Source organism: Oxyura jamaicensis, chromosome 4 (genome assembly GCF_011077185.1).
Source record: "Oxyura jamaicensis isolate SHBP4307 breed ruddy duck chromosome 4, BPBGC_Ojam_1.0, whole genome shotgun sequence".
Lineage (NCBI taxonomy): Eukaryota > Metazoa > Chordata > Aves > Anseriformes > Anatidae > Oxyura > Oxyura jamaicensis.
Window position 1 is genome coordinate 45,817,880 of NC_048896.1, and position 15,399 is coordinate 45,833,278.

The following is a 15,399-nucleotide window of genomic DNA, read 5'->3' on the forward strand; positions in this document are numbered from 1 at the left end:
CTTCAAGAATAATAAGAAAGAAGGTACCTTGACAGTTTAGCCTGACAAGGCGAAACCTTGAACAACGTGACCTTTTCCTACAATAAAGGCCACTGTAAAGTGCTTTGTTCCCTTTGCAAGAATTCAACTGACATATTGCCATACAGTCCCAGAAAGATTTATTTTCATTTTTGATTAATTGTCAAAATGAAAATACTTAATTTGAATTCACAAATCCAGCATTACCCTTAATTCAGCCCTTGTCAAGCAGAGCGTTAAAGTGTCTATGGCACATACAGGTCTTGCATTTTGGCACACAAAAATGTAATTTTTCAGCACACAAACACTCCTCTATTTTTATATTACCTTTTGTCAGTGTTCAAGTTCATACAATCCTTCAGTCCTCAAATAATACTTCCTTATTTCTCAAGCTAAATTTGAAAAGCCACTCAAGTTTCCTTAAACAAGTAAAATGCCTTATCCTTATTCAGCTTTGAAGTTGTAACACGGCACAACATAACATACAGCTACCAAAACATGGATATAATCACATAGCGCATACATTCCGTGTAGCAGAACGTTACATAGCTCTAATTTTAGCACGTGATCTTTTAATTAGGTTTTCCACAAACCTCAGCTAACTAATTCAAATGATAATGTGAAAATCTACTTTTCACTGAAACGCAGTGAATAGAGCATATTTCTTGCTATACTGCTTAGCTAGACTTGATCGTAGTACAGCCAAAAGGCTCAGTAACTGTAAAGCAAAAGCCAACACAGTTGTTTGTTATTTACTAATCAAAATGAGCTTTTCTGAAACCAATATTGTTGTTTTTCTTCTGGCAGTTACTTATGATAATTCAGCACATTCTAATTGTTTCTTAATACTCAGCTCCTACATCCTTCACCTCGATGATGCTATCATCTCCTGCTATACTATTTTTGGTTCCTGTTGGGGACAAGGGGGGGGGCTGTTTGCTTGTTTGTTTTGGGGATGCTTGTTGTGCTTTCACGTTATGTTTGTTTTTTTCCCTTCCTTTTTTTTTTGTTTGTTTTTTTTTGTTTTTAAGTAAAGTACTTAAGTATAGTACTTGTAAGATTAATATACTGTATAGTGGCTTCCATGCAACTCCTAGAAACATCAAACAGATGAAGGATGCCAGCTCAGCTAATATTTATTTATGAAGAAATATTCTTACTAGCCAGAAATAGTAATAGAATAGTATAGAATAGTATTATAGTACACAATAGTATTAACCTTATTTAAAAGAACTTGCCAAATCCTGCAATAAATGCAATCAGTAAAGACAATAACTGCTGGATAGTGACATAGAAAAACATCAGTCAGATACTCAAAAATAAAGTTTCTGTTTTTGAAGCCTCACAAAGTATCAAATAGGTCTGCATGCAAAGATGGAAATAGTTTTATTGAAGGCAAAACTACAGCAAACCTTAGTATTTTTTTCCATTTAATTTTTCTGATCTTGCTGCCTTTCCAAAGCAGCGTGCAGGTAGGGACATGCTTTTTGGTTCTGCAGAACATCTCAAACTATAATTAGATATGAAGACAGATGAGCCAGAGATCTCCACAGACTGGGAAAACTAAACATGCTGTTTCAAGAGGCACATCCATAAGTTGCAGCAAAAAAATGCAGTTATACAAGGCAATGGCACCTGAACTGGCTCTTGAAGTGGTAACAGCCCCGTAGCGCAGCAACAAACCCAAGCTTCTTTGTCTCTAATACTGCTCTGGGGATCCTCAGCTAGTTTCTCTGTCAGGTGCTATACTGCACGGCATTAAGCAGTAGTCTCCTTTACTGCTTATTCATGTATGCCCTAGTGGTGCATCCCATGTTTACACAATACAGGAATACCTTGATTCCTCCTTGACTTTCTCTAGGCACTGTGAGAGTGTCCTAGAAAGCAAACAAGCAATTTAGCACAGAACAAAATTGTCTCGTACTTACAAAGACTGCTGCTCGTAACCATTTTTGCAGTTTTCCTTATGGCTATGACCAAAGTCCTCAAAGTGTAAATCACTTCCTCTAATTAACCAGGTAAAAATTCTTACATAAAAATCAGACTAGGAAAAAGATAGACTTTACTACTTTTATCACCAAGGCATAATGCTGGGCATCCTTTTCTCTGTTTCTGGAGATAACGTAAGAGAAACATAAGGTACAGCCAAAACGGAGATTGCAGCTGAGCTGAAAAATTTTGCACTGAACAGTTTTTGATACAAAATGTTAGTAAAGCCTAAGGTTTATAGAACTTTTCTATGTAATGATGGAGCATAATCTGTCACTTTTTTTTTTTTTTTTTTAAATTCTCAGAGAAATATGAGTCCATTCTATTTCATTTATTTCATTTATCTTGCTTGTCTAGAGGTTAAACCTTGTGTTCAATCCAATATAAGATCAGATAGCTTGGGGTTAATATTGACTCAATTTCCATATGTTTATGTGTGGAAGAGCAAATGTTATTCTGTTTTTTCTTAACACACACTGGATACATGTATGTGTGGTATATATATGGCATATGTGTGATATTTATATATAAGCATTAATACTTTAAGCAAAAATAATGTAGACATTCATGATTGGTTAACAGAGGTACACTAGAAATACTCCAGTGTCTCATGCCTTTTCGGCTTGGACTTCCTGCATAGGCTTAATTGATTTCCTCTTCAAATAGTTTTCCCATTGATTTAATTTCAAAAGGTAACTGAGTTGGGTCAAGTAATAATATTTAAACATAAAAATAAAATCCAACTCTGACCGCACACTGTCCTAAATTCAGCATCAGAATTTTAATGCATTAATCCTATCAGGGAATATCCTAGGAACTTCTTTCACAGACAAGCAAAGCAGAGAGCGAGTGAATAATAAGAACTAGTAACATGCATTGAAAAATTGAGTTTTTATTACTGTTTTACATATCTCACCTTCATTTCTGAACTCCCTCTCCATTCACACTTGGAAAAATAAGCTATGAACTATAAGATTCTGGGGGGACACTACTGCAGATCAGGTTGCAATGGAAGAAAAACTCATTTTCCTCTATTTTTACTATTAACATTTTTATAAATTAACTTGTTCTTCAATATGCCTGTTTCGAACACACAAAGTCATCCCACTGCCAAGAATGTTTCTTTCTGTTTGTTTGTTTTTAATTAACAGAAGTAATCAGCATCCAGTGCTGATTAAGCTTTTTTTTCCCCTTTTTTTTGTCCTAAGCAAATGTTTATCAAAACATATTCTGGATCTATGAAGTTTGGAAACACCCCGCAAGACTTGCATGCCTTTACTTGCTGGTACCAGGGCATGTCAGTGCTTTCTTTTTAACAGATATAACAGGTATATATGCTGCTTCAGCACCTTCATGCATTCCTAAAGGCAGCAATCCATGTTAAAAGGAAGAGAATTGCTATTAGGTAGTCTTGGCATACTGTTTATTTAACTTTTCCTATCAGATCCTGGATATTTTCATTGTTACTTCATGTCTTCGCTTTTCCAGTTCATCACAACAGTAATCAGCTTTTCAGGAAAGTTGTGGGTTTTTTTGTGCGTTTGTTTTTTTAAACTTCCGAGAAGGATGAGACTAATGGGTTAAAAAAAAATCAGTATTCGTTGCCCAGAGTCTTGCTACTGTCATGAATAGAGAGCTGGTCTGTGCTGTGCAGTTCAAAGTGTCACTCTTCATTCTGAAGAGCCCAGACTTTGCAGGCTTGAATGTCCCTGGCAGGTCCATGAGAACTAACAGCATTCATGAAGTTAAATAATGTGCACACGTGTACAATAGGGCCCTCAGCATTCACTGGAAAACAAACCAAACCAAAACCAAACCAAAAAAGAAAAGCCAACATCAAACCCAAATGTCACAAATAAAGTCTACAAACTATCCTCCTGGATAATGCATAGCATGCACTTTCAGTCAACAGATGAGGCCAGAAAAGATAACCTCAGAGTGTACATCATTTTTCCACTATAGAAAGGCTTTTATGATCAAGCGTGGTGATATTTTAGCTACAGTCAAGGGAGTAAGAGAAGAGAAGGCAACAAAGCACAGTTTAAAATATTTAGATAGATGGTAGTAACAAGGACAGGAAAGGCAGCTGAACTCCACAAGAACATTTATTGGTTTTTAGATAAGAGTACCTTCCTCCTGATCTTACTAACCTATCTGCTCTTTATTAAGGCAAGCTTTGTAAAAAAGTTTTATCATTTCAGGCATAAAATAATATTTATATTAAGTTTTTAGATACATATAAGTCAACAGATGTCAGTAAAATGAAATGAAAATTAATGTAGGGCTCTCCCTGCATATAGCAGTTCTATTTAGAAAAGTCGTGTGTGTGCACGTGTGTTTTTGTTGGTGTTATGGTTTTTTTTTTTAGTGTTTTTTTTTGTTTCTTTTTACCAATTATGGAAGGATTTTGTTTTGTTCTTTAGCAGTTGGTATATTTAAAACTGATGCCCTAAGTATTCAACTAAAAGGAATCCAGACACAGACAACTAACATTTTACACATCTTATCTCGGATTTATGCTATTTAAAAACTATTTTATACTGGATTATGAAGCCTCTAGATGTACTCAAATTAATTAATGTTATCCACACTAGTATGTACTTGTTAGAACCATGCTTACCGCTAAGTTTTTCATACTATAATATTGCCAACAGCATGCTTTAGAAACACCATGTATCACTGCCTCTCCCAAAACGCTAGGGCAGTTCTAAAATTGTGAGCTACTACACATTTAAGCTAGCTGACTGTGCACTCTGTTCGTTTGTTTACTCATTCTAAAGCCTTGAGATTCATATTTTCCAAGCTGTTTTTCCAGAATCCCAGAGGTTAGGAAATTGCTTTGTTTTAGAATGAAAGCAGGCAATTTTATACAACCATGGGATTTTAAGGAAGATGCCAAACACTGTGTCATGACAGAACTGTGAGAAGATGCATGGCATTTACCCTTCCTCTACTTCCTTTTCTCCCTCTTTTCTCTCCTTTCCCCATATGTGGCTTCTCCTTCACTCCTGTTTTCTCCTTCATCTTTCTGCATTACATTCACTTCTTCAGCATCAAAATGCAATAAAGAGAACTCAGGGTTTTCTGAATTCATCAGCAGTTCCAAGATCTTGTAAGCTTCCCCTGCTGGACTGCATAACCTCCTGAGTCCCTTCCAACCCGACTTATGTTACAAGTCTATGGAATAGGTATGTCACAAGCAGTAGCAATGCTAAATACCTTGCTCAAAAAGTGGGCATCAAAGCAAACACAGTACGGCAGGCAGATTTGTAACAGCCTTACTTTAAATTTACATCTATACAAATATGATCAGAAGGAAATTAAGTGACTCTGGGATGCAGCTTTCATATCAAGACCATGTCCATCTCTCTTCTTATTTGCCTAAATTTTGTAGGATCTTATAACCAAGATTGTAAAAGGTAAAAAAAAACAAATAATCCATAGACTTGTGTGTGCAGGGGTTACTCAAAATCAAACACACATATCACAGTAGTTCCAAAGTCATAAATAATCCCTCCACGGCACGTTTCTTTTAAATACTGAGAATGGTATTAGCTTTTAATCAGCTTATGCTCTAGGAAAGAAAGCAAACTTTTTAAAAGAGAGACCCGTAAACTCCTGGGACCTGCAATAACATGTTCAAGCAAGCAGGAAAGCAGAAGTAACTAATACTGAAAAACTATACATACATAAGACTTACTAGTTGATTTTTGGTTTAAAAAAATAAGAATGAAAGTATTCCAAATATTATGCTAAACAGGTACAAAACATTCACGTTCAAATGCACTTACAAGTAAGTGTAACAGCTCTGCGATAGAATCATTGAATAAAAATAAAACTGAAAGATACCTAGCTCTTCATTTATTAATATTTCTTAAACCTTTTAATTTAATTCTTCTTTTCAAGGAGAAAATTCAAAGCCCATGGTGTAAGCAGCCTCTACTGTAGACAAATTGCCAGTCTTAAGAGCAATACACTCAACTGTTCTTTTCTTTTTCAACTTCAACCACTTGCCCTGGCAGCCAGGAGGGCCAACCGTGTCCTGGGGTGCATCAAGCACGGCATTGCTAGTAGGTCAAGGGAGGTGATTGTCCCGCTCTACTCTGCGCTGGTGCGGCCTCACCTCGAGTACTGTGTGCAGGTCTGGGCACCACAGTATAAAAAGGACATGAAACTGTTGGAGAGTGTCCAGAGGAGGGCTACGAAGATGGTGATAGGCCTGGAGGGGAAGACGTACGAAGAACGGCTGAGGTCACTGGGCCTGTTCAGCCTGGAGAAGAGGAGGCTGAGAGGAGACCTCATCACAGTCTACAACTTCCTCGTAAGGGGGTGTCGAGAGACAGGAGACCTTTTCTCCATTAACACCAGTGACAGGACCCGCGGGAACGGGGTTAAGCTGAGGCAGGGGAAATTTAGGCTTGACATCAGGAGGGGGTTCTTCACAGAGAGGGTGGTTGCACACTGGAACAGGCTCCCCAGGGAAGTTGTCACTGCACCGAGCCTGTCTGAATTTAAGAAGAGATTGGACTGTGCACTTAGTCACATGGTCTGAACTTTTGGGTAGACCTGTGCGGTGTCAAGAGTTGGACTTGATGATCCTTAAGGGTCCCTTCCAACTCAGGATATTCTATATATTCTATGCCCTACTTAGCAGTGTATAAACCTCATGCTTCCCTACCAAGCTTTGGTGAATCCACCCCAAGTTTAGCTAACTTAATATCAAATATATTCAACTTTTTTTTCCTGTTCTTAAGTGTAGACTAATATCTGACAAGACTAGGAATGCTGCTGTGTAATCTTTCACTGAAGGAACAACAAAAAAAAGTTCAATAATTTGGTATTACTTTGATTGGATGTATTAAGAAAATATTATTATTCAAAATTATTGGATGACCTTATTAGCTTCACTAACAAGTTAACAGCAGCTTACTGCCTTCAGTGATAGAAAGAGCAGGATGGTTCATATTTGAGGCACAAACAGCATTAACCACTTAAGTATTATCTTATATAAACTTGTATAACCTGAAACTTAACTGCTGCTTTTATGGAAGGCCAGAGGTGTTTTGCTAGTAACAGCAATAGCAGCACCACTTGGAAACAAGCAAAAACAACCAATTACTGCCCCTAGGAGTAAAAGCAATAGAAGAAAAGACACTTTTCTTTTTTAAGAACATCCCAATTTTTATGCTGTAAAGGCTACAAAACTGTCCAAGGTTGTGCAGGTCAATAGCACAATCTGAAGCTAAAAATCAAAATTTTTGATGATTAGATTCAAACCAAACTAACATTAGCAGGAGGAAACGCACTGAAACAATTATTTGTGTGCCAGTTCTATGCACCTTACATACAGCACTTGACATGCAGGTTATTTGCACTAACTACATCTCCTGTGTTTACTCACTCATTTCATATTTTAACTTCCACTGTCTTTCCCTTCTTCCACTGCACATGTTACTGAATGTCACTTCCACCAAATGGTCTCCCCTTACCCACCTTTCCTCAGATTTTTTTTCCTTACCCCTTTACCTTCCCTAGTGTCTTCAACTCACCTGCTCACATCACACAGAATCTCATTTTATCGCATTTCTCCTGTCCTCACTGTGCTTACCCTGTTGCTGCTTTCTTTTTCCATTCTCTTACTACTCCTAAGCTGTCAGCCCTTTTGCCTTTACGTTCTACTCCTTATCTGTTTAAACCCGCCTATCACTTAGAGCAGAGAACTTGTGTAAGAGACATGACAAAGAAGAAAAGCACATCGGTACAAACCTTGAACTCAAAGATGATAAAACTTTCAGGGGAGAACAGAGGAAAGGGAAAAGCAAACTCTGCTTTGCTTAATAGTGTAAATAGGTCTCTAACCTCAAAAGGAATACTGGTTTGCCTACACACAATATAATATCAAATCTCAGCAACACCTAGGCTTATGAGATAGGGGCTGCTTGCTTTGTGCAAAATTTCTTCAGATTAAGTCATCACTGCCTAACAATAAAACAAGAATCAAGTTACCACTCTTTATCTATTGCAAGCTTAATATCCTGATTGACAGCTACTGCCTCGCTGAGAAGGGGGAGCTGCTAATTCCTGCTGAATTCAGCACTCAGCAGGGGCTAAGAGTGGCTGTCTCTAGCAGAAACATGGTGAGCTGCTTCCCCAGCAGGAACCAGAGATGGGCCCCTGCTGAGGTCAGGACAAAGGCCAGAAGCCCCTGCCGTTCAGCCTCACAGCTGTTCTGCAGGATCTTGCCTCCGGGGAGCCAACTCTTGGATGTTAAGTAGCAGCCTAGTCACGGTGCATGCAGGAACACAGCAGACTGCCCTCTCTGAGCTCCTCATGCTGAATATTGGAAAAGGTAAGAGCTAAGTGGCTCTGTGCCACTTAGGGAGCAGTAAATCATAGGTACATGAAGCAAAGACTGAAAGACACCTTCTGATATGTATTGTCTCATTAATTACCGCCACAGCTTCTAAATATGCAAATAAATATTATTTGAATGCTTGTCTCTGATTTACCTATCACTAAGAGGAGAAAGCCTGAACTAATAATTCAGAAACAGGAAAAGTTGGTTTAAGAGACAGACGTGACTCATTTGGCCTCTCTGCGGCAAGCAATTCTGAACAGCTGGCTGCTGGACAAACAGCATTACTTTTAGCTCAACTTTACACATCATGCCTGTTTACTGTACAGAGGTTAATGTCTGTAGGAATCCCTCCAAAACACTTATCCTGATGATAAGGAATTTCCCTTACTGCAATGGGTTTGATGACCAATTCATAACTCATTGACATCTTAATAAACAAGCAACCACATTTCAAAACAGCTGGATCTGAATCCTAAATGAAGCCATTCTAGTTGCACGTTGAAAAGTCAAATTTATATTTCTACCTTGTCTTATCCACACTGCAATTATCATGGCACTTATAGCTTGATCCTATATAAATCTGAAATTTATGAAAATTTTAGTAAATTCAATCCATTTTACCGCATAAAATGAATGCCTCTGGTGTTCATGTGGTTTATGTTAGTTTAAAGGGCTGAAAAAAAAACACTCAAGAGTTCATAGGAAATACATGAATTACATTACTCCATCATAAGGTTTTAATTCAGTAATTGTAACTGTTTGACCACTTAAGTGTTTTTCTTTCATTTCTCTCTCTCTCTCTCTCTCTCTCTCTCTCTCTCTCTCCTTTTTTAACTTCATTTTTCTTAGCCCAGTTTGGGGGAAAAAAATCAAAATGAACTTCAGGTCAGACAGTAAGCACAATTAAATTAGTTGACTAACTACCTAATTAGAATGTTTTCTACACAGCTTTAACGTGGATCATCAGATTTGGATAAGTGTTCTTTGAATCTCTGGTGTCTAATGTTAGTATCTGCTTTAGCCAGGTTACCAGTCTGTAAATGCTGACCATCAGCATTCAGATTTGTATAATCTCCAGAACTGCATTCTATAAGAAATAAACTTTTGTTGTAAGAAGTACCATGGGAAAAAAATAAATAAATGTGTTTTTCAATTAGCACTTCTCTTTCCATAGCCTTTTCCCTCCTCTCCTTTCTCATATAAAGAGCTCAAAGTAAGTACACCAAAAGCAGGTGGAGATGCCAGTCCTTCAGCCATGACTAAGCTCTTGTCACTGAATACCAGCTGCACAGCTTTGCAAGTAGCATACCACATCTAAGTATTGTTAGCCCTTCCATATCGTTATGGTACTCTTGGTAACCAACCCGGGTCAGAGTCAACACGTACTTCAGCACCGTCAGCTTTCCCTTTGGGAAGCTCTGTATCGTCTGGATTTGCATAGTTGTAGAGATAACACTTGGCTAAACAATAGAAGTTCATTAGTGACAAATACTATTTACTGAACACTTTATGATAAAAGGATTATGACATTAAGCTATCCTGGGGGGGGCGGGGAGGGGGAGTGGAGTTTTTCCCAAGTGGTAACCAACATGCAGACAGTAACACTTTACATCAAATTTAGAAGAAAACATAATAATTCTTTACATTTTAATGCATTTTGGAAGTACTACACATAAGGAAAAATGCCTCTCTATTAACATAGAAGTAGTGGGTTATGCTACATAGCACTTATTCACAAATAGATGCATCCTTCGAAGATTTTCAGAGCAAACGTAAAATACCAGTTAAACTCAGACAATTTGGGTATATCAATTCAGAAAGCTGCCTAAAGATAGAAAATTTTAACTCCCGGTAATCCAATGTAAGATCACTTCAGAAACACTGCTGAAGAACTAATTGCATATACAGTTCTTCAATACAAGCATAAATACCAAAATTAAGATTTGAGATTTTGCTCATTTACAAATGAGCAAAGAGTCTTTCCCTACTGATTTTAAATGGGACAAACACAACTGCAGTTTGCAAAGGCTGTCACAGTTAACTCATTTTCATGAAATCCAAAGCAAAAGCAAAACAAGCTTCCAAGGCAATGAATGTTTGCAATAGGCGCTTCCTGCCCAACCAATGATTATAATAACAAAAAACCAACTCCATTTATTTGTGCGCTAAGCAGCTTTTTGCAGGGTGGCCTTCTGTATTATTCTTTCATAGTTTATGAAAGCAAATAGCCAGGAAAATCCATAAATCCCTTCAACCACCTTTGAAACGGAGACAGCAATTTAAATGGAAAAAGAAGTTAATGAAACTGTGGGCACCAGCCCAGTAGTCTACTACAATCCCCTAGGCCTTACTTTTAAAGAACATCAGGAAACAAAGACATGATTCATTTGGCCCTTGTGTAGCAAGCAACTCTGACCAGCTGGCTGTTGGACAAACAGTAGTACTTTCAGCTTAACTTTAGACATCATGTCTGTTTACTGTACAAACTATCACCATACTTAAGGCCATCAAACTAAACACTAAGGTCATCCATAAACTTATCTTCAGCATGGAAACTCTGTATTAATTAATTTAGAGGAGGAAACGTATGATAGTATCTTCCTGCTCTTCCTGTCAACACCGCATTCTTTGCAGAAGTGAAAACATCAGTGCATTCCTTTCCTCTATCTCCCAGTGTATTTTAATTACTTTATTATTGAACAAAATGAGACAAATGGTTTTAAGGTGATGGAAGGAAACAGAAAATGTGGATAGCATGGACTGTAGGCACTCAAACAGCTTGCTGAATTTCTATAAATACTTCAGTACTTGATCTGAAGCCAAAAGAAACTAAAAAACTTATAAACTCTTTTCCAACAGAAACTCATCAACTCAGACTTCAGTCAACTAAACAAAGACCCAAGCTAAGGTAACATCTGCCTTCAAAAACTTTAAAAGAAAACATATCTCCAACTGATTGCCAGAAGGCAGGTTCACCAAAATATCTGCCTTACTAAACAAAACATGTATGATGAAAATAACACGTGAAAATAATAAAAATGTGAGATAGTTCAAGAGCAGTATAGAATATAAAACTAAAACATTTGAAAAACAGGCAAATCTTTGCAGGGAGTTGTATAGAAAATGGTACACTCATACAAACTTTGTAAGTTGGTAGAGTGTCAAAGGAGTCAAAGGCTGGAAAATGCACCAAGAAAAGAGCACAACAAATCAGCACAGCAAAAGGTTTTTGGAAGAGACCTCTGGAGGTCTTCCGGTACAACCTCCTGCTCAAATTAGAGCTATCATCAACAGTTGGTCAAGCCAAGCCAGGTCTTAAAAGAATGGCTCAGCGGTGCCTCTGCTAAGAAACTAATTCTTAGACATAAAGTCACACACACACACACACACACACACACACACACACACACACTCACTCACTCATATTTCTGGTAACTGTGGCAATGCTTTGCATCATTTACACATGAAGACCCTCAAAAGTCACTATATAGAAGTGGAAAATAAAAGATACTATTTGAAGTTATTTAGCATTTAAAGACATACGGATAACTTACACAAAAGTAAAGGCACTTGGGCATCACTTCCTCCTTAGAATTTTACTTATGGCAACATAAGGCTTAAAAAAGCTGCTGTAACATAGGGACACTTTACTTCTGCATGGACATCTATGGCAGCATTTCTTTTGGAAAAGACCTCTAAGATCATCTAGCCCAACCTTTAACCTAGCACTGCCAAGTCTACCATTAAAACCAACTAAGCTCTACATCTACACGTCTTCTGAATACCTTCAGGGATGGTGACGGAAGCACTTCCCTGGGCAGTCTGTTCTAATGCTTCACAACCCTTTCAGTGAAGAAATGTTTCCTAAATCCAATCTAAACTTCCCCTGGAGCAAATTAAGGCCATTTCCTCTTGTCCCGTCACTTGGTGCTTGGGAGAAGAGACCAATGCCCACCTCACTATAGCCTCCTTTAAGGTATATCACATTTAATATCACAGGCTCCCATGATATTTCTGAGACTAATTCTCCAAATGCTTCTGCCCTTGTATACAAAATACAAAGCAAGCATTGAAAGGAGAGTGATGTAAATAGACATTGTGAGCGAAGTCCCCTCAAGTCCAAGGATGTAAAACTGTCTGACAGTAACTACTACAGACACAGCGTGGCACAAAGCCTAACCTACAGAGTAAAGTGTTTTTGATCAGATCAATACTGTTATACAGATATAATCCTTTGAATGGGCACTTCTGGTATAAGAGTTGGATTATTTAGATATTATTTTATTGGGACTATTTTATTTAGATCTAGCAACTTCTTGAGTAAACCAAACTGAAAAGGCACAAGGCCAGAACAACCAGCTCTATAGTGAATTACATTGCAACTATAGGAAAAATGTTTTTTTTCCTTACAATATGACAAAAGTGTCTGTATGTAGAAGCATCTATGTAGAGATAAAGAGTTTCTCAAAGCACCTGCTTGCATTTATACAAGCTACTATGTACTGATTAATATAAAGAAATGTGAAAAGATTATTCATAGAGGCATGTCTGTGAGACCAGGACCTTAATACTTTTTTTTTTTTTTTTTTTTTAAACTTAATAATTTAACACATTAAACTGAAGTGACACAACTAAACTGAAGACATGTCCCCTTGCTCTCATACAAGCATAAGACCTTGCATTCAAGGCTCAACTATACAGGGCTCAGCTTTATCTGTAGCAATTCAGTGAAGCACTTTTAATTCCTACATACCTCATATTTCTAAAGAAGAAATTATTCAGGAGTTGGACTCTGTGATCTTTGTGGGTCCCTTCCAACTTGGGATAGTCTATGATTCTATGACCATAAATATTTTGAAGTATAACTTCAGTAGCAAACATTTAATCCCACATATTTTTGCTACCTATCCAGAGAAAACATTTCCAAGTTTAGATTTGTATAATGGTTTCCAATAAATATATACAATGATTTTCCAAATCTATTCACTTTTTCTAGAAATTATTTCTAATAACCCATGACACAACTTAAATAAGCTCAACCAATAAACATCTTTTGAAACAGCACTTAAAGCTGTAAAGACTGCCAGGCAAACTGTCAAAACAGTAAAATCAGATGAAACAAAAAACAAAGCAGTAATACATAGTTGGCTTGAACAGTATTTATAAATGCCTAAAACAACCTATAAAAGAAATTCAAGGGCTTAATGTAGAGATATGGCCTAGGAAACACAATTACAAATTAGGCTTTCAAAGCTCTGCTGCACAGAAACACATGCTTAAAACAACCTTGAACCAAGCTTTATCGTTTCACAGTTTGCCATACAGTAATTTCAGTTTCCATTTAGATCAGTCAGTCTCTTTGCAATCAAATCTGAGTCTGTTATGTAGCACAAACATTTATTCAGGTGACATTTGGTTTAAATGGGAAGTTCTTCTGAATGAACAATGCCAAAAAGTCACCTCACATTTTCTCTATTGATTTATTCTTCGTGATTATTCAGAAGTGGCAGCACTTCTGAATACCATAACCTTCAGAAGAGTTTTCCTCTCATTTAGACATCCAAATACTTAATAGTTTTTTTTAAAAACTATGTTAAGAATCTGGCTACAGATTATTCACTCCTTACAATCTGTGCCCTTAACAATAGACACCCAAACTCTTGGAGCCCTTTGAAAGCTAATCATGTGTTCTGACTTTTTTTTCCCGTTTTAAAGAATTTGAGGGAGTTTATTTCATCAACAGTCTCTACTCACTCCTACTTTCTTAATTTTTTAACATTATCATGCTCTCTGATCTGTTTAAACAGGGAAAGCAATCACCTTCTTTCATTACTTTCAATCCCTTTCTTCTGTAATTTTGAATCATCAGCATCTTTTCTGTGTTTAGAATAAATCTAGCTCTTTAGATTCTTGAGTGCTGGTTATCTGTAGTACCTTAACATGAAAATAGTTGAAGACTGAAGTATTTCCCCAGATCCACCAATGATGATAAGAAGGTTATTAACCTAGGGAAGACTGAAAACTTTTTACCTTTTTCTCTGAAACTGGTATTAAAAGAGTCTTTTTAAAGTTTTTTAACAATTAAATTAATGGCAATAAAAATACATCCCATAAAAATACTGGGACCCACAAAGTTTCTTCTATATCAGCTTTATTTCTGGCTTCATGAAAATATGTCTGCTAGGAATACAAATGGACTGACCCCTTAATGTTCACAGGAGGCTTCAAGGATCTTCACAATATCTAATTTTTTCCCCATTTGGTATACTGTATAGCTTTTCTGTAGAAAACAGGAATTCTATATTCAGAAATCTCTGCTCCCAGCAGCTGTTTTACAGGTTTTTGTACAGCCACCTTTGCTGAAGGTTGACCCATGCACTAAACAATACTGATTTTAGGGCACAATTACATTACTCAAGGCCAGCTTGAATGGGGCCCTGGGCAACCTGATCTAGTGGGTGGCAAAAACTTGTGGTATCAGAATGTAGTTATTCATACAAAGCAGAGTATGGCTTTCTACTCCAGCTACTGTGGGTCCCAGCTCCAGCCTGAATGTGGAACAAAGGAAAATATTTCCAAATGAGATACACCAAAGACAACAGAACTTCGGTCGAGTACAGCAAGTTAGAAGATGAAGGCCAGTGATTACTAGGTGCAATTGCCAGGGGAAACCCTAAAAATGCTTAATAGTCTCACTTAATTGGCTTGTTTGTGCCACTGTAATTGGGACCTATTTAATCTCCTGATTGTTTTTTCTGAACCAGTTAATCCCATCTCCAAGAACATCTATCTCTGGGAAAATCCACATTAAAAAAAAAAAAAGAATTTTAAGTGATTATCCAATTTGTTGGATATTATTTGTTGATCCAATTAAAATAGTTCCTATCCAACATGAGAAAAACATTAAAAATACTTTGCATAATCACTCTGAGAACTATGTTAATGTAATGTTCCAAATATAATTGAAATCTACATGCAGTAAAGAACAAGTTCCTTTTTAAAAGAACTCAAAACAACTACAATCTTAGAAAAGC

At 37.1% G+C, this 15,399-nt stretch overlaps 1 protein-coding gene across 4 annotated transcripts in view; it reads right to left on the reverse strand.

The window, feature by feature from the left end:
* Positions 1-15,399, reverse strand: part of GSTCD (glutathione S-transferase C-terminal domain containing) — a 71,100-nt gene that overhangs the window by 17,714 nt on the left and 37,987 nt on the right. For 3 of the 4 annotated variants that reach the window (XM_035324978.1, XM_035324980.1, XM_035324979.1), the window contains one exon: positions 9,730-9,825. The exons of the other annotated variant lie outside the window; for it this stretch is intronic. In XM_035324978.1, coding sequence (XP_035180869.1) covers positions 9,730-9,825 — 96 coding nt within the window. The remainder of the gene's footprint in view (positions 1-9,729; positions 9,826-15,399) is intronic. 4 annotated transcript variants of the gene reach the window in all.